The 24,594-nt window shown below is 36.6% G+C and overlaps 1 protein-coding gene across 2 annotated transcripts in view; it reads right to left on the bottom strand.

Moving 5' to 3' along the window:
- LOC149780019 (outer dense fiber protein 2-like) overlaps positions 1 to 24,594 on the bottom strand; it is a 139,408-nt gene that overhangs the window by 25,130 nt on the left and 89,684 nt on the right. Inside the window, exons 12-14 of one of the 2 annotated variants that reach the window (XM_089936766.1) lie at positions 22,507 to 22,642; positions 20,431 to 20,541; positions 14,150 to 14,254 (exon numbers count right to left, since the gene is read on the bottom strand). In XM_089936766.1, the coding sequence (XP_089792892.1) occupies positions 14,150 to 14,254; positions 20,431 to 20,541; positions 22,507 to 22,642 (352 nt within the window). Of the gene's footprint in view, positions 1 to 10,026; positions 10,075 to 14,149; positions 14,255 to 20,430; positions 20,542 to 22,506; positions 22,643 to 24,594 lie in introns of both variants that reach the window. The other variant, XM_089936765.1, reaches the window with a different exon arrangement.

Raw genomic sequence — 24,594 nt, forward strand, 5'->3', positions numbered from 1 at the left:
ATGACTTAATAGTTCACATATTAGGTACAAAATTCTAAGTTTTAACAATTTTGATTGCCTCAAATGATTCAATTCGTTCATCAAGAATATCATTGAATATCACTGGACAACAAATTTTTACAAAAGTCATGTTACTGAAATAAAATTAGTCAATTCTTATCAATTTTTATGTGCTGAACACGAATATGACAGTCAAATTGCAAAATTGGCTCTAGTTTTTTTGTAATCTGAAAGAAATTAATGTTTACATAACGAAATGCATTCCAATAGTAAAAGGTCAACTGTAATAGCCTACCTATAAAAAATCAAGTCATTGACTACATCTTAGATTTCTTCGCCTGTCTCTTGTACAGCTGTTCGGGAGCATCTCTGAGGAGTGTCCAGCAGTAGTCAGCCAGCATTGTAGTGGACCATTTTCCCTGGTATCTTTGTTCCATTGTTGCGATATCTTGATGAAAACGTTCGCCGTGTTCATCACTAACAATACCACAGTTGCTAGGAAAGAAATCCAAATGGGAATGAAGGAAGTGAATCTTTAGAGACATATTGCAGCCAAGTTTCTTATACTTCATCAACATGTCTTCTACTAGTTCCTTATAGTTTTCTGCCCTAACATTTCCGAGGAAGTTTGTAGAAACTAGGCGAAGAGCATTCCATGCTTGTTTCGCGTCACCTTCCAGCAAGTTGTTGAACCTGTCATCTTTGAAAAGCTCTCGAATCTGAGGACCCACAAAAACTCCCTCTTTAATCTTTGCTTCGCTGAGTCGAGGGAATTTTTCATGCAGTTATCGGAATGCTGGCAAAGTCCGGTCAATGGCTTTCACGAAGTTCTTCATCAAACCTAGTTTGATGTGAAGGGGTGGTAGCAAGATTTTCTGAGCCTCAACCAGAGCTGGGTGTTGGATATTCTTCTCTCCAATGGCTACATTCTGCCTGTGAGTCCATTCCTTCCTCATGTAGTGCATTTCCCTTGCTCGGCTATCCCACTCGCATAAGAAACACATGTATTTTGTATATCCTTGCTGCAGTCCCATTAAAAGGGCAACTACCTTCAAATCACCACAGAGGTGCCAGCTGTACTTGTTATACTCAATGGAATTCAGTAGCTGCCTTAAGTTATCGTATGTCTCTTTCATGTGGACAGCATACGCTACTGGAATAGATGGAAGAATGTTTCCATTGTGCAAAAGCACAGCCTTGAGACTCAGTTTCGAAGAGTCCACAAATAGTCTCCATTCTTGTGGGTCATGAGTGATTTTTAAAGCATTCATGAGGCCCTCAATATCGGAACAGAATATCAGATTACTTTCCTTTCTGAAGAAAGGCTCCAATTGCTGGTGGCGCTTTCGATATGCAGTAATTGTGACATCTTCTTCTAGAAGATTCCATTGTTGGAGTCTCGATCCTAGCAATTCTGCCTTGTTCTTTGATAAGTCCAAATCACGAATCAGGTCATTTAGTTCTTCCTGTGTTATTCTGTGTGGGGTTGATGATGCACCACAGTGAAAATCTGGATCACTGCATGCTGATGGACCAGGAGAAGAACAGGTCGACTCACCTTTGTCTTCGTCAGATGAATCAAGAGAATATTCTGCTGGAGGTTCTGGAATAGGAAGTCCCTCACCATGTGGAACTGGTCTCAATGCAGACGGAATGTTTGGGTAGACTATTCTCGACTTCTTTCGCTTCGTTATTCCGCCGGAAAGAGGAGGAACCAAGCAGAAGTAACAGTCATTTAGGTGGTTGCTTGGCTCTCTCCACACCATTGGGACTGCAAACGGCATTGATGACCTTTTGCAATTCAACCACTGTGAAAGCTGTGTTGTACATGTAGCACAGCATATATGCAGAGCCCAAGGCTTGTCTTGGTCACCAACCTTGCATCCGAAGTAAAGATGATATGCCTTCTTCACTTGAGAATTGATACTTTTCTTCTGGTTGGCAAATGTCACTTCCCCACAAATATAGCAAAAATTGTCCGCGGTATTAACACACTTTCGAGGCATTACTGTTCTTTATTGTACGTAAATGGATAAAATAATAAGTTTTATGTAACAGTAGCTTGAACTGTCTCGCACAACGTCTAAAATATTTTAAATGCTGAACCTATCTGATTGGGCTTTATATAGTACACTGCTTACGTCAGCTTCAGCAGCCGCCTGGCATTAGTATAATAGGCCTACACATGTATAGTACACTGCGGACGTCAACTTACTTCAGCAGCCGCATGGCATTAGTATTGCATTGCATCAGAAAATGATGCAATCAACTGTGGATGATGTGAGCATGATGGTATTATGCAATGTTACATCATTATTCCGGATGTTGCTGCAGTCCTACTGGAGAAATTTACACAGTGAAACATAGAAAATGAGGTATATGAATATCTTCAAAACGAGAGCCAATACAAATTTTTCACGGTTATATTCGTGTTCGGCACACCAAAATACTACAGATTAGGGCCTTTTCAAGTCAGTAATGATTTCACTGTTGACCAGTGTATTCAGTACCTTAATCAGCCTCTGAATTTCATTTCATGTTGTACCAGACATACTAATGTACTCAGGCAGTACCACAGTTTTCAAATCCATGCTTTGTTAATCGTTAGGTCAAAATATCTTTCCATTTTAATTAAAGTACAAACACATATATCTTTTAAAAGAAACCACATGCAAAAGTGTTGCTTTCAAACAACCATACCTGAAAGACACTGCCTAGATTTGAAGATCTCTAACAAGTAAATAAAAATCTATTTAAAAATTAACATAAATTAATAAACACATTATTCAGTAAGTCATTAAGAAATATGTATAAACAATCATTGACTGGACAATTAGATCTTCAATGTATGTCTGCTTTTGAATACCTAGTAAAGTACTGAAAATTTAAATGCATGCAGACCATTCTATATAAAATTATTGTTACATGAAGTAATGTTATTCATAATACAAATTTGTGAGCCCGTCCATATTTTTCACAAAGTGTGGACACAAGAAACAACGCCATTTTATTATGGGATGACACAGAAATGTATCCGTATTTTAATGGCTAAAACAAGAGGCCCCCAAACAGATCTGAGAGAGCTCAGATGCCCAACATCTGCTGAAAGCTAAATGCAAGAGCAGTTGGTCAAGTAATCGGAGTCAGTATAATGGTTTCTACAGCAATTTCTTCAACTGCTTTCAGCTGTAAATCTTCTGAAACAAATGTTTCAAGATATCTCTATTCTTGTGTGTATCTTCATCCATATTTAATGGCACATCACTGTCCATTAATAAAAGATCTGTGTGCCAGGATGCTGTCAAAGCTGCAAAGTAGGTCAAATTCATTTAACCATTTTTTAAAACAGATATTGTTTAAAATGTTTTTTCTATTTTTAGTATGGTGGCCATATTTTATAGGAAACTGGCATCATTTGCATAAATATGAAATGCATTCAGGGTAAGATGCTTACTGTCAAATTTGGTAAAATTCCACTCCGAGTCAATGGTTTTTAGAACAAGCTATTAAAATGTTTTTCTTATTTAGTAACAGCAGCCATACTTGATAGGCACTGCTTGTTATAATTTTAACACTCTTTATGCCATGATGATGCTTTCGGTGCAGTTTGGTCAAATTCTGTTCAGTGCTTTTGAAGAAGTTATTTTTTTTTAAATTTATTTTTAGTATGTTCTGGCTACATTTAAAGGTGGATTGGTACAATTTGCTCTTCATGACAGGATGCTCTGTGTTAGATTTGATCAAATTCTGTAATTTATTTTATTTAGTTTTTAAAAAATCTGTTTCTATTTTAGCACAGGCAACCATTCATAGGGAAATTGACACCAATTATGAAAATGTAAATATTCCTTATGCTAGAATGTTTAAATCAAATTTTGTTTAAAAGCTTCTGAGAAGATTGTGTAAATATTACTATATATTTAGTAATAGTGGCCATATCTGGAGGCAAATTGGCATGATATGTACAAACTTGAAAGCTCATCATGCCACATTGCCCTCAACCAAAAGTTTGGTTAAACTGGTTTGGTGGATATTTCATAAGAAGTTGAAAATAGCAAATACTGATGGACAAGCACTATGAATAATGCATGCCAAATTCATGGCAATACCACAATTTAACTTGTCCTTTCAACCAGGCAAGCAGGTGAGCTAACAGATCTGTTGCTGTGACGATGAATGTATAAGATATGATGCATAAATGTCAATTTAAATGAAAGAAGAAAATGAAATGATGGATGTTGAATGATATTTTGGAGCATAAGAAAGAAAAAGAGATGATGGATGTTGAATGATATTTTGGAGCATAAGGAAGAAAAAGAGATGATGGATGTTGAATGATATTTTGGAGCATAAGGAAGAAAAAGAGATGATGGATGTTGAATGATATTTTGGAGCATGCCTAAAGTGGAAGTAAAACATTGTTTCTCAGAAATTTTTTTACAGTTGGAACAAGTGTGTAAGGAGAAACAGGTACGAGTTATCAAGCTTGTGAGGAAATAATTGAATGCAACATGGTAGCTGAATAAAAGTTGATAGGTACAAATGAAGAACCCTTTAAACTAGTCTTGTATGACTTACATACAGAAATGCTTGTTATCATTATGCAAGGAAAGGGAAGTCAATGTATGAAGATAGTGAAAATTGAATACTACACAATTAATCAACATGCTTTGTAACAACGCAAAATCATGCAGCATATAAAGTGGGTATGATTCCGAAAACCAACCACTAAAAATATTTTGCATCACAAATGGTATTCAGGATGAAAGATTTTGTGCCAGGCTTTCATAAATACACATAAATGGATGAATGAACATGATCGAATCAAGATGCACCCCCTGCAAAGTGCTCTACAAACCATCCATTATACAATAGCAGTGAAAGTCCAGATGAAACCATTACATATGATCATGCAAACAAGGCATTCAAATCTTAAACATTGATACATACCATGCCACAAAACCACTCAATCTACTACCAGCATACAGTACAGGCAGTGAATTCATTTGAAACTGATAATGAAGGTGATCTGTTGAATACTGTCAGGGGTGGGAATAGGTGACAACAAGTTCTTCATTGACTGATAAAGTGGTCGTAAATGAACTCATCAGCAACTAATAAAATGCCAAACTGGAAGCCATCTTGTAACGAATTATGAAGTGGATACATCATTCCATAATATACCACTGCCAGCTGATCCATTTTGACTATCAAACAAGGCAATTAATCAACTGCACTCTGACAAAAAAGGAGCAACCAACCCATTACACAGATTACAAGATGTTAACTTCAATTCTGAAATGGTAGTGACTCCATTTAATAACTGATGCTTAATCCATGCCACATTGATGCATAATAATGAAAGCATTTTAAAACAGTAATAAAAAGACCTTACAGCTATTACATTGCAACATATAAACTAGTTTTAAAAAAAGGCCTTACATCAAGTACACTGCTACACATAAACCATTAACAGAAAGGCCTTACATCCACATTCATTACACTACAGTAACACTGCTACAAAACAACTTAAAAAATGGATTTATAAGACAGTGGATTTATTAAACTCAACACTACTAAAGACTCCAGTGAATTCATTTTGTACTGAAAATAAAATAGTAATTTCACAATATACCAATTTAAAAAGAGTAGTCAACTTAGTACATTATCACCGAGAATGAATTTCACTATAAACATGTTAGAAAGCTAACAAACCCTTTATTACACACAAACAAGACACTTAATCCATTTTGCACTAAAACAACAAGGCATTAAATTCATTATACACTGATGCAAATGAGAGAAAATCTACCATACAATGATCATATGGGTCCATTATTATATACTGATGTAACAGCAGCAGTGTAGCAAATACATGCTAAAGGAGACAAGGCATGCTCTTGGTTCACCTGCATCAAAGGCACTGTTTGCGGATAGAGCATCTGTAACTGGTACTGAAGCTGATGTTGACCCGGCATAGAATAATAAGCCTGTCCAGGTGCAGCATACATTCCCTGCTGAATGGTTGAGGCTGGTGTGAATCCTAGGGATGGGGCACTAGGACCTGGGACAAGGGGACAACCAGACGGCTGGACTGACTGAATTGTATAAGGCACAGGAAATTATTGTCAGGCCTTCTCAAACATAGAAACTACAATAAAGCCCATTACTGAATGTTTGTGTGCTACCTACCAGGCAAAAAATAGGATCAGTAATACATTCCAGCTGTCAATTAACACTACAGTAAAACCCATTATGGTATGTGTGTGATTAAGCTACTGTCCATACTATCAACAGACTCAGTCATACATGGCAACTGTAAATCACGGTAACCATATAATAAACCCATTACTGCATTTCTGTAACCAAGCTATTAACCAGGTTATCAATTGGCTCATGCATGACAGCTATCAATCAGCTACTGCATAACAAATTCCAATCAAACACCAGCTAGGTACTGCATAAAATCTGTGTGTGTCTGTGATTTGTATTTTTAATGTAGCTTTAGCAATTTTTCAATCATATTGCTACAATGAAAGCAGTGTGGCAGTTTATAGTGATGTCTAGAACTAGGGCATTAAGCTGTGGACATTTAGCATCATGTCCCACCCAGTCACATTATCCTGACACCAGGCCAACTAGTTCTAATACTAACCTCTTAATGCTGAGCACCTAGTGAAGAAGCTGCTAGTACCATTTTTATAAGTCTCTGGTATGACTCAGCTGGGGTTCAAACCTATGATCTCCAACATTTGAGGAGGACACTCTAGCCACTTAGACCACCAGATAGGTTACATGAAACCTGCAGGGTCTCGACATGTTGAGAGCAAGTTGGTCACCAATGTATTGTTTACTAAATAACTTGCACAATTTCATGATCTAACATCAGAGAGTAGCAGTGACTCAGCATGCCAGAGGCATTGCCAAAAGGGTATGGGCTCAAATCCTTCCATCAGACTGAGCTGGACACCATGGTGTGTCTCAAAGCAAGGTACTTTACTTCTCTTGCATTAAATGATCTTTGTGTTACTGTGCCATTAAAACACCAAACCCAATGAAAGGGGGTTACTTTTTTAAATGTTTACTCTACCATAAGTCAAAACTCTGACTAACTTACCATTTGTATAAGATAAATCAATCTCATTAATAAAATTACATTTAACTGAGTGACACTATAGTTTTACACATCCCACATAGGAATAATTTACCTCAACATGTTAGAAAAGAACAAAAACAGAACTCACAGCATTTTCTTTTTTCTTTGAAAGTGACATAGGAGTGCAACCTTTTCCCTTTGTATTTTTTCCATTACAAAACTTTTACCCACTCAAAGTTTCTGGCCACAACCAAGATATTACAGCTTCATTTAACATTCAATACCTCCACCCAACCACAACAAATAAATAGAAATTAAGATCTAGCAGATCAAAGTCTGTGATGCTTGTGTTGTGTCAAAAGATAAGACAGTATAGATCCTGACCGGATATATAAAAAAAACTATGAGCCTGAATTTGAGATGTATTACAGTGTTCATTTTCAGTCAATCAATAGTGAAATTACAAAGGTAAAGTCCTTTCATGGCCAGATGCAAAATCTAACTGACCACCAAGCCAGATCTGCAGGAATTATGAGAATTAGGTTTGTGCTGTTCATGGTTCACAGTTGTTTGAGCGTGATTGCTTTGTAACACTGTTTATGGGATCCAATGAAGTTTGATAAAAGTGAGGGAGGCTTATGCCGAGGGATGTTCAAACAAGGCTGTCATAATAGTTTTGTTTGTTTTTTCAATATCTACCTGAAAGTAGTAACGATAAAACAGATTCAAATGTGACAATACCCTCATTATACAAGGGGCAGCAACATACTAAAGGACTATACAGTGAGGGGCCATTGTAGTCTGTTGATTACTGTTCATACACCATCAGGACATGGCAGCCAATAAAATCCACTCAATTCTCACCTTGGAAAACCTTGCTTTTTCATCTAGTGAAAGGAGAAAACTAGTGAAGCAAAACTGAAGCAATCCTGCAAAATGGTAGATATGAATCACAAAGTTCACAAAGTATTCAACTGGGTGTGTTCAGAATTTTTACAGCTTTTAATCAACTTGTATCCTAAGACTACCAAGGATACAGAGATGAAAAAGCCAATGCAGTTCCTAATTCCCATTCACTAATTATATGAAAACAAAATGTTTTCTCAGCCTTGCTGACAGTTTCCACTAAATCAACCAAGCACATCACAAATGAAATACCCAAGACTACACACATGTAGGTCCCACAGATCGAATTCTATCCAAATAGTTCTGATTATTCCAAGTAAATCCTACCCAAAGAGACATCCATATAATTAATGGCAATCTGCCTACATACCTTTCTGAGGTATGTTTTGGATATTAAACAGTTTTCACCTTTAGTTTTGATGAAACTGACAAAACTATCAACACATGGGCATGTTACGGATATTGCCTCATCAAAATAACAAAAAACTGCACTAAATTTTTTTTTCATCAACTCAATCACACAGTTCTGTCCAACTAAAACTGCTCCTGGTGCAACTTATGATCATAAAATAAACCAAAATAATCATTTGAAAAACTAATAAACTTACCAAAAATGTTCAACTTGACTTCAATAATTTCACTATATTTATAGCCACATGAATTTGTTCTCCAATACTATTGATGCTTAAGTTATTTCATGTACATGTCAGTGTTCACATCATAATTAAGTCACAATAATTTGTCAATTTTTGCAGCAAATATATTATACTTCTCTCTTTTCATATCAAATCTGTAAAATAAACACCCAAGTAAATCAGCTATATACAAATAATTCCATACATTCACTTGTCTTTTTCTCCAATGGACACAACTTGTTGATGTGCCAGTCGAGCTCTTTTTATGGCTTTAGCCATGATTTCTCTAGCCTTCCTTTTTGTCACCTCTGACCTTTTTTGGATCAATGTGCAATTGTTTCTTTAATTTCTCAATGAAAGCCTTTTTCTTTTCAAGCTGGTACTTGTATTGGCAACATGGAGTGCACATATTGTGACAGACGGCTACATCTGTTCTCTCATGCGAAATCTTTTTTCTTAGAGTAATTAATTGCACATTTACCAGATGCCTTCTGAGCTTCGATTTTTCCGTATGCAGCTTCTTTTGTAGGTGCTGTTCCAAACTCTTCCAACCATGATTACTGATTCAGATTGTTCTTGCCGAGGTCACAAAATGCCAGTCCTCTAGTGTTCAGTTTTCTTATAAACTGACCAAATAATTATCCGTCAAATTTTTGCTCCAGCCATTCCCATTTCTATATGTTTTTTAAACCTTTATCTAAACTTTTCATGTCATGCTCTCTCAACAACTCGGGATGCCATGTTTTGCAAGCATGCTTCTTCTTTCCATTGCCATCAGTTTCCATTACATGAAGATTCATTGGATGAAAAAAATCTTTTGACCAATCAGAATACTCTTTACAGTATGGACATCCACTGTTAAGAGATTAAAAGGCTCCAGACAGCCCTTTCAATACTGACAAAAGTTAAATGTGGCTTATCATGCAAATCAACCAAATAAATATACCATTTTCTAAGTATTGGATCTAAATGATTGTTGAAGGAAAATGGTGGCTGAATAAACAGCTGGTCCAGAGGTGTCATTTAAACATGTGCTGACTGGTCAAGTGCAACAGCATGACCAGTGGTCAACTATTTTGATTCCTCAACCAAGACTCACATGGGTTATCCAGTTACCACTTCAATTTTACTTATGCTACACATAACAATTATTGGTCTTCTCATGCCTAATTAACTGATCCTTTATGTCATATACAAACCTACCAGCTGAGTAGCAGTGATCCATTTACAAAGGATCAAACAAATGACAACCAATGACTTCTAGATTAAGAATTTATATTTACACAACATGTATAGTTTAACATTTATGTGTGACACAATTCAACAGAAACAAGCAATATAGTGCATTTCACAATTTCCATCCACTACCAAACAGGTGACCTAATTTACCTGAGAATCTTTTGAAGCTTTTGGCCTTCTATTGCCAGTACCTAAAGCCTGAAGTAAAATGCAGACAAAATAAGAGTAAATAGAAACATGAATATAATAAATTTGGCCTCACTGCAGTTTTAATTTTAACCCTTCCATCATTAATGACTTCCTATGTCACAAACAAAATTAATTCAATATCAGAGATTCATCACAGAAACACGGAGTTGGCAAATCCAATTTCTAACAATGTTCATTATATTATATGGTTCCCTTAAATATTATGTGTAATTGTAACAATGTTACTTTGTTCCATTTGAATTTTGATGAAACTTCCATTTAGTTATGCAGATAAGGAAAGTTCTTGTAAAGATGTTTTTTTTTACATAAGAGGACAAAAATCTAAACTCAGATGGGAATAATATCAATGGTTATTGTTTTCCCTATGTCTACTCTATAAATCAAACAGTAAGAACTGCACCACAATGTGTAACATGGAAACTGTCTATATATCTGATGAAAATATTCAGACATTTCAGAAATTAGCAAATGTATGCTATACAATGCCTGTATGTTTCTAGAAATAATTTGGGTAAGTGTGGTATACAGTGAGATTTTGGAGAAAACCCCCCCACTGAAAACTGAATATAAATAAGTCTTTTATACTATTTTTGTAATAGGACATTTTTGTTATAACAATAACTACTATATGAACTACCCAACTTTTTACCAAAACTTTAAATGTTTAAGCATTTCACAAAACACAAACCACACCCGAAGCTTTCATATTCTTTAAATGCAAACACAAAACAAACTCTGTGTCACTAGCAAAAAGTGAAAAACTGCAAATCCAAAAACATGTAGGCCTGCTGCATGATTTGAGTTGAAGTGAGCATCAACAAACATGACAACTGTGTTTGATTAGTCAGACACAAGTTGCAAGCAAAACAAATGTGGCAAAAGAGACTCCTCTTTTGCTTTCAAAAAACTTTCATGTGGATGTGCAATAACAGTAAAGATGATATTGTCTCTTGACTAAATGAAGCATGTAAACTAGCAAATGCTTGTGAAATAATAGTGATGACGATGATGTCCCTTGACCAAAAAAATGTGTCAACTTCCAAATTCATGTGTGATAATAGTGAGGATGATGATGTAAATTCACTAAGAAAGCATGTGTCCACTCACAAAGCAAGTGTGATAATAGTGATGACAATGAATTACAGATTTATACTGGAAAGAGATGGCAACAAGGTGATGGAAATGAATCTTTGAGGGATACTCTGTTAACCATATACTTTTTGGAAGGAACAATTGACAGAAAAACCCCAAGTATTCAATTGTTTATTAACAGCATAAGGTCACACATAATCTGAGATTTATTGTTTAATGATTCAGATGTAGCATTTAATCAATAAACTCATCTCCTAAAGTGATATGGTGTACATCAAAGTGATATGGAGTACATCAAAGTGATATGGTGTACATCAAAGTGATATTATGTACATCAAGGTGATATGGAGTACATCAAAGTTATATGGAGTACATCAAAGTGATATGGTGTACATCAAAGTGATATGGTGTATATCAAAGTGATATGGTGTACATCAAAGTGATATGGTGTACATCAAAGTTATATGTAGTACATCAAAGTGATATGGGGTGTACATCAAAGTGATATGGAGTACATCAAAGTGATATGGTGTACATCAAAGTGATATGGAGTACATCAAAGTGATTTGGAGTACATCAAAGTGATATGGTGTACATCAAAGTGATATGGAGTACATCAAAGTGATATGGAGTACATGATATAGAGTACATCAAAGTGATATGGAGTACATCAAAGTGATATGGTGTACATCAAAGTGATATGGTGTACGTCAAAGTGACATGGAGTACATCAAAGTGATATAGTCTACATCCAAGTAATATAGTGCACAATTGTGATGTAAATATCAAATTCACTGATACTTCAAACATATGTCAAAATACTTATTAATAATAATGGCTGAACATTCTGAGATAATGTACAAAAACATACTAAGAATTATAACAATAATGCCTAATTTCATCAAAACGTACTTACATAAATACCATCATTCACTCGTAATGAGACCATCCTTGAAGATAAGACTATCTCTCCCATTTTGCAGGACAAAAAATTGGCAGATTTGATATCATAAAGTTTGACCTGATAAGTGTCCCCATCCCACACCATTTTATAAGATTGTTGTTGTTGTTGTTGTGGGGTTTAATGCCATTTTTCAGCACGATAGGCTATACATGGCGGCCAGTATTAATGGTGGAGGAAGAACCCGGAAAACCCCGGAAAGAACCACCGACCCACGAGAAGCTACTGGCAAGCTGTCTCACATGGCCACATTGGTTGAATCTTAGACTCGAACCGCTGCAGACAGAGGTGAGATGGCAGTGATCCGTAACGAAGAGCGCTTTAGACCACTCGGCGCCCCCATTTTATAAGATGGAATGTGCATATATATATATATATATATATATATATATATATATATATATATATATATATATATATATATATATATATATAGTTCATTGGCATGTCAGCACACTCTTGGTTATTCTGTGCCATTTAAAAGTTAACTTCTACAAATGCAAAGGTAAATAAACTTTAGAATGATAATCCCTTGCAGATAAATATAAACAAGATAAAAAGTAAATGTCAAATTTCTTTAAGAGTTATGTAAAATAAAAGATAATGTTAAAAAAATTAATTTCTTTGAAATTAAGGTTCAATTTCTGTTATATAATCCACAAACTTTAATAAATCAAAAATTTTCTCTTGTGGTACATAATCAAATTTTCTCTTGTGGTAGATAATCAAAAGTTTCTTAATTTAGTTCACTTCCAGAAACTTCTGTCTCATGGGTGGATATTGATACACACTGCAAGAATGTGCTCTAATGTCAGTGGAGGCACAAGCAATGTATGCCCTCTGGTAGAGTTTTACCCTTCCAGAGGTATGCCTGGGACAGGTATGTATGTCCAAGACGTATGTAACAATGCTGCTACACCTTATCTGTGATTTGTTAAGTATGAGGTTGTCACTCAACAATAATGGGTTTGATGTTCTAAAGTTTGTTTCTGGAATTAAAAATATTCTGCCAGGCAGATAAGATGCCACTTTACATGGTGGGATCCCTGGGCATATTATGGGATAAATACAGTACTGTACATATACCAACTATAAGCTAACTTGCAGAACAATAAAGATGTGTGAATTTATATTTGATTATACATGTATATGCAAATTCAAACTTTACTACCATTTCAAATTATACTAAATACTGTATTGTGAACAGGCTTTTTCAAAATGTTCAGTATTGATTTTATGAAGAATGTGATGATAGTGAGAACAGATGGCAGAGATTAAATGTTACTATGCTCTCTACTCTTTTACACACCTCATTCTCTCTGAATTGTTCACCAACATTATTAACCAGGTACAACATCCACCTGTAGACTCTTATTTGTCAATACATTATGCAAAGGCACATCTAAGTCTATGCTGTTCACATTTCTGTAGATGTTCTATGTACTCTAATATTCAACATTACATTTAGTAGATCACATAATAGATTCCTATGTTCCAATTGGCTGGCTACAGGGATATATTTTTTTGCTTTTTGTATTTCCCTTTGACAATGGTGTACTAAACTTGACAATAAAAATTAAACCTGTTGTAGCAGGAACTACTGATATGCGCATGAAGTCATATGATGTACTAATATATTGTTGCCCTGGGAACCGTTTTCATTTAGTACTGTCAGGCAGCAAGAAGTACCTTTGGCTCTATACCAACCAGATAAGAGAACCAAAGAAAAGTTCCATTCATAGATGGCAATAACAGAATATATTAAACGCTTCTTACACTAACAAACTTGGTCTGGATGAAAGGTTTAAACTGAAGGTTACCTCACAAAAAGCTGAACAAAAGAAAAAAACTATTTTGAGTTAGAACTAGGAAAACAATTAACTATGAATACATTTTTGTTTTAAGCTGCATACAGTTCCTACACTTACAATTAGACATGTATATCTACTGTATGTATAAACATGTAAACAATTAACAATACATTACTATGATCACCAAATAAAGCCTTGCCTTTTCCAATTCTTCTCGACTTTCCTCACGAAGGTGGTTATTTTCACGTTCCTGTTCCTCAAGTCTAATATATGTCTCATCAGCCTCTCGTTGGGAACGATTAATCTGCCAAAAATTGTTAGAAGGACTACTATCTGACTGTATTATGTGATGCAATGTCTAGTGGGTCATGGAAAATACACTCTTCCCTGTTATCGAAAACATGCTCCATATTTGCTCATGTTTAATGTTTGATTAGCTGCAAGGATAGACCCAGATCTACTATCATATGTGCTGCAAGATCAGGATTTACGCTGTCTGGGGAAAAAACCCTAAGTGAAAACAAAGAATGCAAATTTGCACCTTTAGATAAAGACAAATTGCTATAAGAAGAATTTAGTTCTAACAAAACTATAGCATTCACCTAAACTCCCTGGTAGTTTGTATTTCCCATACAATTTTAAAAATGAAAAGATTCGCAAATATTTTATTTAAATTATAAAAATTAGTCATTTCGTTTATTAATTTATAATTTTCTAACCTGATTTTCATCATAGGTCCCTAACACTGTCACCTTGTCACACTATCATTTCAAATCAGGTGGGAGTTTTCAGTGTAATCAATGAGCCTGCTCACTGCCTTTTTCTGGTTCCTGGAAAAGTCCATTTTCAGTGAAGGAGTGAGAATCCTTGGACTACACATACATAAAAGGTACAATTTTTGTTATCTGTATCTAATATTTGCAATGTCTAATTTAACATTTTTCAAGAACTACTAAAAAAAAAATGGCAGACAGATTAATTCTTATGAACATAGGGTTTTAATGTATGTAGGTCCCAAAGTTACAGATACTGATGGAATTATTCAGATCTTATCGAAAACAATGAACTACATCATTTTTATAATCGGTACAGGAGTACAAAACTACTAGAGTAGGCAAATAATATAGTGTTTTTGAGGACAAGCACATCACGTCATAACCTCAAAGATTTCAAGATTTTATCAGAGGATAAGATCAAAATCTATCCAATTAATGTTAAGTATTTCTGGCCATATTTTCCCCAGATTATATTGGCAACTTTTCTATGCATTTATAGTTTGAGCACGCCAAGAAAAGCTTCACACTGTTACTTTGACCCATCACTTCAAGAAAATAGCACAAACCCTGATCTACTGACACATTATGCAAGGATGTATACAAGTCTATGCTGTTCATAGCTAGCTAGGTACACATTAAATAAGTGTAAATATGATAACTATAAGCTTGACATAATCTAACACTGAAACCTATACTAATTAAATATTGCCCTATATCCACTTTCTACTCAGACTCCATGCCTGCTACCTTACACCAATATGTATTCTAAACATTTTGGTAAAAGAACTCCATAATAAAATTAACCAGATTACACTAACCTCACCTTTCTCCATATCTAAGATCCTACTCCAAAAAAATTTCCTTGATTATGACATTTTTACATTAATAGATGTTAAGTTGAGCTCAGCTAAATGCATACATCATTTTACGCATACACAAATACTGATGAAAAGAATTTAAAAAATTCCAGTTTTCTTGGAGAACATGAACAAATGAATTTTTATGGTACAAAAATAATTAAAATTAGCTACTGCAGAAAAGAGTCTGGTCTATACAAGAGAAATGTTTTTTGTGCTAGATTCTATCCAAAAATTACATTGGCTAGTAATTAATTTTACCTTTCACACTCTCTTACAATCATGACTTGTTAATGAATAAGAATCTGATGAAAATGTTACTGAAGGAAAATGAGGTTAATTATGCTTTTCATTTCAAATGAAATAACAGGTGAAAATTGTGGAGCAATTTGATGTATCAACACCACATCCTAAAACCATTTTGGAATGACAAAAGAGTGGAGAAAAATGAAAACCAAGACCCTGCAAATATAAAATGGGAAACAGTGCATAAACAAATGGGCACTAAAAAGCTCTAATCTTTAAAAAAAATTACTAAATTAGCTTTAGCCAGTCTAACTAGAGTGCCAAGAAAGATGTAATGGCAAAACTACCCAATATGGTGTCATCAACTAAGGTCTTCATTACCATTATTATGCCAGTACTATACGATCCTTTATTACAACTTAAGACTATCATTTTCATTTTCAAAGCTAAACCAATAATTATAAAATAGCAATAAATTAAATGCTCCTCCCCATTACCACCACCACCCAAACGTTAAGAAAATCAAAGTGAAAAAGGTCAAATTTGGGAACCAAATGTACAGATAAGACAATTAAATTGTTACATATTGCTGGAAAATGCTGAAAATATGTGATTTTGATTTTAACAAAGCTTTAACAATTTTTCAGTCATATCGCTACGATGTCTGCAATGTGGCAGTTTATAGTGATGTCTAGCACTGGGGCATTATGCCGCAGACATGTAGCATGATGTCCCACCCAGTCACATTATTCTGACACCAGGCCGACCAGTCCTAACACTAACCTCTTAATGCTGAACGCCAAGTGAGGCAGCTGTTAGTACCATTTTTTAAGTCTCTGGTATGACTCAGCCGGGGATCGAACCCACGACCTCCCGCATCCGAGGTGGTTGAAAATATAACCTGTCCTGGCTGTGACTGAAATTAAAATGTGAACTGAACTTCAATGACTCCATCTAGTCACTCTAAACTTATAGCACGGTCATAAAAATGAGTCAGTGGGAAACTCTTAACTACTCTATCCCACAATCAATTAGCAAACTGCAGCTAACTACTAACATGTATGTTCCAGTGTCTTACCTGTAATAGAGTGTGTGTGCGAAGTCTGGGCTAGATGTCCCACTCGCCAAAGGAAAGTGAAGTATCTCTTATAGCCTCTCCTATCCATGTGTAGTGATCACAGTGGGACCACTGTCTGGCTCTGCTGGGCAGGAGGTTACTTGCACATGGCCTCTCCTACACTACTGTGTCCACAGCAGCATGTTCATGCAGGGCCCCCTGTTTTCACAGAGCCTGCTGTGAGGTGCAACCGAGTGCCCGGCGGTATAACTGGGTGGGCAGACTTGGCTTATTAGCCTTGGCAGGCAGCCAGTCTAAGAGAAGGAAAACTTTGACTGCAAACCCAGGCAGATCAAGCTCATTAGCCTGGTCAGGCAGTTCATATAGGAGAAGGAAATTTGATGCCAAACCCACGAAGTCCCAGCCACTGGATGATGGCTCCGCTGCCTTTTGGATATCTTTGGGAGAAGGAAAGGCTACAGGAGTTAACCCAGACAGAAAATCCAGAGTGGAGCCCCCAAGGCAGCTGGGTGTCAACCATGACTTCCTTCCAGCAGCTCCTGCATCCAAACTGGTGCCAAATGTCATGCTCAGCATTCCTTTGGACCCCACCAGCAAGGATGAGAGAGGGATCCTGACGTCGGCGAAGCCCAGGATCTCCATACTCCATGCCCAGGCTTGTGCCCTGGAGAGGCCACTCCAGCCTCGCTCCTGAGTGAGCAAACAACACATAAGCTTGCAGTCTATGGGTTATAAGTCCCACCCAACTTGCACAGGGAAGGGGAATCACGGGTCAGCTTTGATGGTGGGAGGGATCATCGCATCCCACTGGCTGACTACCACCTGCCTCAAGCTAGGCAGCCCCTGGTCAGTAAGGTGTTGGCCCGCCTTCGTCTGCCTGCTCCAGTGGGTGTCTGGAGCTCAGTGTGTTGCTCAGCATGACAAGCAGATGTAAACTCTGCGCCAGACAAAAGAAACTCTGATGACCTCAGGAAGGTGGATGACACCAGGAAGATGGCCATCATCAACAGAGAGCTCACCAGACTAAATGTCAGCACAGTTGCCCTCCAGGAAACCAGGCTCACCTTCAGCAGCTCCCTCAGAGAGGAAAACTACATCTTCTGGAAGGGTCAAGAAGCTGAAGAGTCATACCAGCATGGAGTGGGCTTCGCCATCAAAAACACCCTCCTGGCCTCAGTTGAGCCTCCCTCAGGGGGCACTGATCAACTCTTGTCCATCTGCCTTGCCACTGCTGCAGGTCCTATCAACATCCTCAGTGTCTACGTCCCACCCTCACACCTTCAGAAGACACAAAGGATCAGTTCTATGGGCAGCTGGACAAACAGATCAAAGGATGCCCAAGAGATGAGCCACTATTCCTCCTCTGCCACTTTAATGCCAGACTAGGTGTGGACCACGTGTCATGGACTACCTGCCTCAGACATCATGGCACTGGAAAGACCAATAAAAATCATCAGAGACTGCTGGAGCTGTGCACCTACCATGACCTGTGCATTACAAACACCTTCTTTAAGTGTAAGCCACAACACAAGTTGTCATGGAAACACCCAAGGTGGAGGAGAATGTGTCCATCCTTGACCAGGCTCTCCAGGACCTGCCAGTGCACAATGCCACAGCAAAGTGGAATGCCATGAAGGGTGCCATCATGGCATGACTAACGAAGAGGGTGTGGGAAAACAATACGCTGACAGAGCACACCAATATCCAAGTCTACCAGGCCTATGTTGTCAGCACCCTCCTATATGGAAGTGAGACCTGGAGCACCTATATGAGGCAAGAGCATTGGTTCAACTCCTTCCATATACAGTGCCTAAAATGTGTCTTGAAAATCAGTTGGCAAGACCATGTCCCACACAGCAAGATCCTACAGCTTGCAAGTATCCCCAGCATGTACTCCCTGCTGAGCAAACTCCACCTTCAATGTCTGGGACACATCCAATGCATGAAGGATGGGAGGCTGCCAAAAGACATCCTATATGGACAGTTGGCCAATGGCACCAGAAGAGTCGGCCACCCCTCACTCTGTTCCAAGGCATGAAGGCATGCAATATTTCACTTGACGGCTGGTAAGTGCAGACTGAGGACCAAGGTGTCTGGAGACAGACAGTCCTTAAGGGCATAGCACTTGTTGATGTGAGGAGAGGTCAGCTGGCGGCAGAGAAACGTGAGAGAAAGAAGAGCTCAGCAGCAACCACAGCAACTCCAACTTTCCAGTACGTATGCACAAAGTGCAATAGGGACTGTCACTCACACATAGGCCTGCACAGACACTGCAGACAATGCCAAAACCCCAGAGACAGATGACACTCAAAGGGTACTACTTGCATGGTCTCTCGAGACTGAGCCTCCAATGATGATGATGATGATCTGTATTGGATACCTATCTACTGATAAGCCTAAGCTTCATTAAAAGCCTGAACTTCATTAAAAGCCTACGTTCATTATTATCACATTCTGAATAATATTTACTAAATTTAGGACATTTCTAATATATAATGGCCCACAATGTACTTTTAGACAAATGTATTAGGGCAGCCCCATTTTTTTATCACAGGATAATGCTAGATGATAAGCCCACCTGCATTATTATAAAATTCTGGGTAGTGTTTACTATTAATATATGTCATATAATAATCCCATTGTACTTTTTGACAAAATTTATTATACTGGATCTCATCAAAGGATGATGCTGGATTATACATAAATCTCTCTTTTTAACAATTTGGGATAATATTTACTTAAGATATCTCACAGGATAGCACACATTATACTTTTTGACAAATTTATTAGGTTAGCTACCTGATCTTATCACAGAATGTTTATGGAAGATAACCCACCCACATTTTAAACAAATTCTGGATAATATTTACTAAGGATATCTGTTTCAAATAATGCTGTTGTTGTTGTTTGGAGTTTAACACCATTTTCTGTGCATGATAGGCCATACATGGCAGCCAGTATAACTGGTGAAGGAAGAACCTTGGAAAATATCAGTAAGAACCACAACTCATGGGAAGCTACTGGCAAACTTTTTCACATAACAACAGTGGTTGAGCCTTAGGCTTTAACCTACATGGATTGAGGTGAAATGCTGAGAAAGGTGGAAGCGTTAGACCACTGGGCCACTATGGGCCCCATTTCATATAATAGGCTCATATTATATTAGGCTGGCTCTCTAATCTTATCACAGGATAGTGCCAGATGATAAACCCACCCTCATTATAATAATTATTTGCAATCTATCATATAATAAAGCCCACACACTGCTTATGTACCAATTTATTAGGTGGCTCCCAGATCTTACAACAGGAGAAATAGTGTACTGGAACATACATGCTGGAAAAGGTTGTTCCTATAGTAATGGTTTGATTTCAAGTCACTGACCGTTATATTATTTAAAACAATATTTTACTGTAACAGTTATCAACATGTAACTTCTGCTTTACAAATGTCCAATTTCTACAAAAGCAGAATGAAGACTCCATGTGATGACACCATGATTCCAAAACATTTCTATACAAACCTGCTCCTTGTACTCTTCAATAAGATTCTCATAATGTTTTAAGTTGGCACGTAGCTGAAGCAACTCCTCATCAGCTTGCTGAAACTTGGTCTCTATTGTGGCAATTGATGACTAGATGGTGGGAAAGAAATAAAAATACAACAATTGTGCTACATTCCATGTGAACAGATTTTGCAATGACAATGTGAATTATTTCAAATACTGCAAAATCAGAAAGATACATGTGGATAAAATTCCAAAGTCTTGGAGTAAACAGATGGTTTCTTGGAGCTCACACAATTTTTCATACTGTTATTTAACAGTACTATTTTTCTCCATGTATTTAATAACCAATAAAATTGATGAATCAAGCTTCAGTGAATGTTTCTGATTTTACAGCATGTGAAATTTGATGTGAACAATGTGAATGACATATTGAAGTAACCGTGAAAACATCTTAACAACATACAGTGCATAAGAATGAAATGCTTTGAAAATGAAACTTTATCATGTGGCCCACTGTCAATTTATTCACAAGTTTTCCTGGCCTTGTGCAAATCACATTTTTTATTCCATTCATGAATTGGGGAGGGAGTCCTACTGCCTTGATAAAATGTTCAATAGGTCCTTGAAACTATCAAATGACTGGTATCCTGCCTGCCCCCCCCCCCCCCCCCGCCTTTCATAAATTCACTAATATTCATGGGGTAACAGTTTTTGTAGATTTTGATGTTGCTACCATGAATTCCAATAGTTATAAAAGGCATATCCACGATACCATCATTTCCAATAGCTGTCCATAATACCAAAAGGTTCAATAGCATGAATTCCAATAACTGTAAGAGGCATAGCCACAATAGAATGAATTTTGAAAGCTGTTAGAGGCATATCCCACAATACCATGTATTCCAATAGCTATAAAAAGCATGTCCATAATACCATAAAGTTCAATAGCTGTAAGAGGCATATCCACAATAACATGAATTCCAATAACTGTAAGAGGCATAGCCACAATAGCATGAATTTTGAAAGCTGTTAGAGGCATATCCCACAATACCATGTATTCCAATAGCTATAAAAAGCATGTCAATACCATAACATTTAATAGCTTAAGAGGCATATCCACAATAGCATGAATTCCAATAACTGTAAGAGGCAAAGCCACAATAGCATGAGTTTTGAAAGCTGTTAGAGGCATATCCCATAATACCATGTATTTCAATAGCTATAAAAGCATGTCCATAATTCCATGAATTCCAATAGCTATAAAAAGCTAATCTCTTCTGATGGGACCACTCTGCTCAAGGACAAAGAGAGTATCACCGAAAGGTGGAAGGAACACTTCTCCAACCTAATGAACATGCCCTCCATTGTACACTCTGCAGCATTAAACACAATTGTCCTGAAACCAACTATCTCGGACCTGGACTTGCCCCGTACCACGGAAGAAGTCGAGTGAGCCATCAACATGATCAGCTCTGGCAAGGCACCAGGCGCAGATGGAATTCCTGTTGTACACTTCAAAGCTGATATCTCCAAGTGTAACATATTTTTCAAGGTTGTAAGAATGATGTACAGATGTAAGGGACAACAGTTTTTAATACAAAAAAATTTACAAATATGCACACTTCAGCAATAAATCTCAGTTTCATGAAGAAGATATGAATAATTTCAAAGAATTTTGTTTGTAATTAATGGTTAATGACCAAGCTAAATAAGAGCCAAATCAAGAATGGACCCATTCAACCCTCTTCTGATAGACTAGATACAAGAAAATATTAGCAATTGTATAATAACAATTCTGGTGACAACTGGTGAAACGTTTAGCTTAAACCTGGATGCCAACAGCTTTCCTCAAGGTACAGAGTTAGCTAAATGATAAAATAATAATCAAATAATTGTTCTGCAGAACCCCAGTGTCTTACCTGCATATATTGTTTAGTGTGCTGATGTATCTCTTGCTCCCCACCCCAGTATCTGATTGAACAAAAAACCTTTAACATTCATGAATATATTACCATGGCCACTGGAAATATCATACATATGTAACAACCTGCTGTAAACAGGTGACAGAATAGCTACTCAGCTAATACAGACCCTTAGTCTATCATTCTCCAGTTTGACCTCAGAAAGATCCCCTGTTTTCTCATGAAGTTTGCCAACGAGTTCATCAACCTGAGACTTGCTGCTCTGATCCACACGATCCAGCAGAGATTCAAGTTCCTCTAGACGCCTGAAATATGGAGTCAGATCTGCATACAACAAACTCTGAAGACAAATGTTCCAAATGCAATATTTAAAATTATTTTGAGACCCTACAAAATTTCAAATCAGGCATTCTTTGCCAACAGCATGCAAGTCTCTCCCTTTTGTTCATGACTCTAACTCTGACATAAACCAGAGGTATTGTTTATTTTTACAATTGTTTTTATTTGTTACTGCCTTAAGAACTTGAAAATTACATAATCGTATTTGGACTCTTCATACTCTTCAAAAAAATGAACTCTGCACAATTTTATTGTATTCTGAATAAATTTATATTTCATGCATATACATTTTCAATAGTTTTGCCAAAATAAAAATGATACATTAATTTGAATTTTTATGAATTCTGTCGAGCTGATGGATGCCTAGTCACCCTGATATACTTGATAATGAAAATGCACATAAAGCAGCCAAAGCTGCCTTACAATCAACAATCTCCGAATGAAACATTCCATATACTGACTTCAAATATTGTTTTAATCAGCATGTTCATACTGTTTGGCAAAATATGTGAATGAAAACTTCCACAAACCAAAAATATTAAAGAACAATTAACCCACAATCAAAGAGATGAGGTGGTATTGTGCCAATCAAGTATCGGACACATACCTGACTGATGCATATCTCCTTGAGTATGACCTCGACCAAAATGCATACCAGATGGGTGTCCACTCACAATGAAACACATTCTTGTCAAGTGTGTCAATTTCCACCTTGAAAGAAGTATTCTCATGTCAACTGCAAGGACATACCATCCATCTTGAACTTTATAGGGAACAACAAATTTTAAGCGTGCTATAGGGATTTTACCTTTTACCTTTGTTATTTTACATATATTTAACAGATATTTGGCATGCCATAGGGATTTTACCTTTTACCTTAGTTATTTTATATATGTTTAACAGATTTTTGGCATGCTGTAGGGATTTTACCCTTTACCTTTGTTATTTTATATATGTTTAACAGATTTCTGCATGCTATAGGGATTTTACCTTTTTACCTGTGTTATTTTATATATATTTAACAGATGTTTGGCATGCTATAGGGATTTTACCTTGTACCTTTGTTTTTTTATATATATATATTTAACCGATTTTTGGCATCTATATATTTCATATTTTATTTTCTTGTATTTACTGTTTATATTTATTTGGATATTTATATGTGTCTATATTTTTTTGAAATTCAGTTTTTCAATTTTTCTAACTTTACCTTTAGTTGGCACCATATAGCCACTTTTACATGTATGCATGTATGTTGTTGTTGTTGTTGTTGTGGGGGTTAACACCATTTTTCAGCACAAGATAGGCTATACATGGTGGTCAATATTAACTGTGGAGGAAGAACCTGGCAAAACCCCGGAAAGAACCACTGACCCACAAGAAACCTACTGGCAAGCTTTATCACATATCCACATTGGTTGAACCCGAGACTCTCTCTCTCTCTCTCTCTCTCTCTCTGTGTGTGTGTGTGTGTGTGTGTGTGTGTGTGTGTGTGTGTGTGTGTGTGTTTGTGTGTGTGTGTGTGTGTGTGTGTGTGTGTGTGTGTGTGTGTGTGTGTGTGTGTGTGTGTGTGTGTGTGTGCGTTTAACCGTACCTTGGCCAAAAAATATTGAAGCAGAGTTCCAACAATGCAAAAAATAAAATAATCCACAAAAATTTTAGGGAAATAAATGCTACCAAATTAATGTAAATGTGAAGGACAAAAAAAATAAAATATAAAAGGTAACGATGCTAAAATAAGTTAAAAGATACATAAATTAAATATAAAAAGTATAAAATCCATAAAACATATGGTTAAAATTTGTTATATACACTGCATTTCTTCAAATAGTAAAAAAAATTCATCCTAAAGCTTCTCCAAATATGTCTGTCTCATAGGGTGGAAGTCAATATGCTTAACATGAATGTGTTCCACTGT

Source organism: Sinohyriopsis cumingii, chromosome 16 (genome assembly GCF_028554795.1).
Source record: "Sinohyriopsis cumingii isolate HCF-2022 chromosome 16, ASM2855479v2, whole genome shotgun sequence".
NCBI classification, from domain to species: domain Eukaryota; kingdom Metazoa; phylum Mollusca; class Bivalvia; order Unionida; family Unionidae; genus Sinohyriopsis; species Sinohyriopsis cumingii.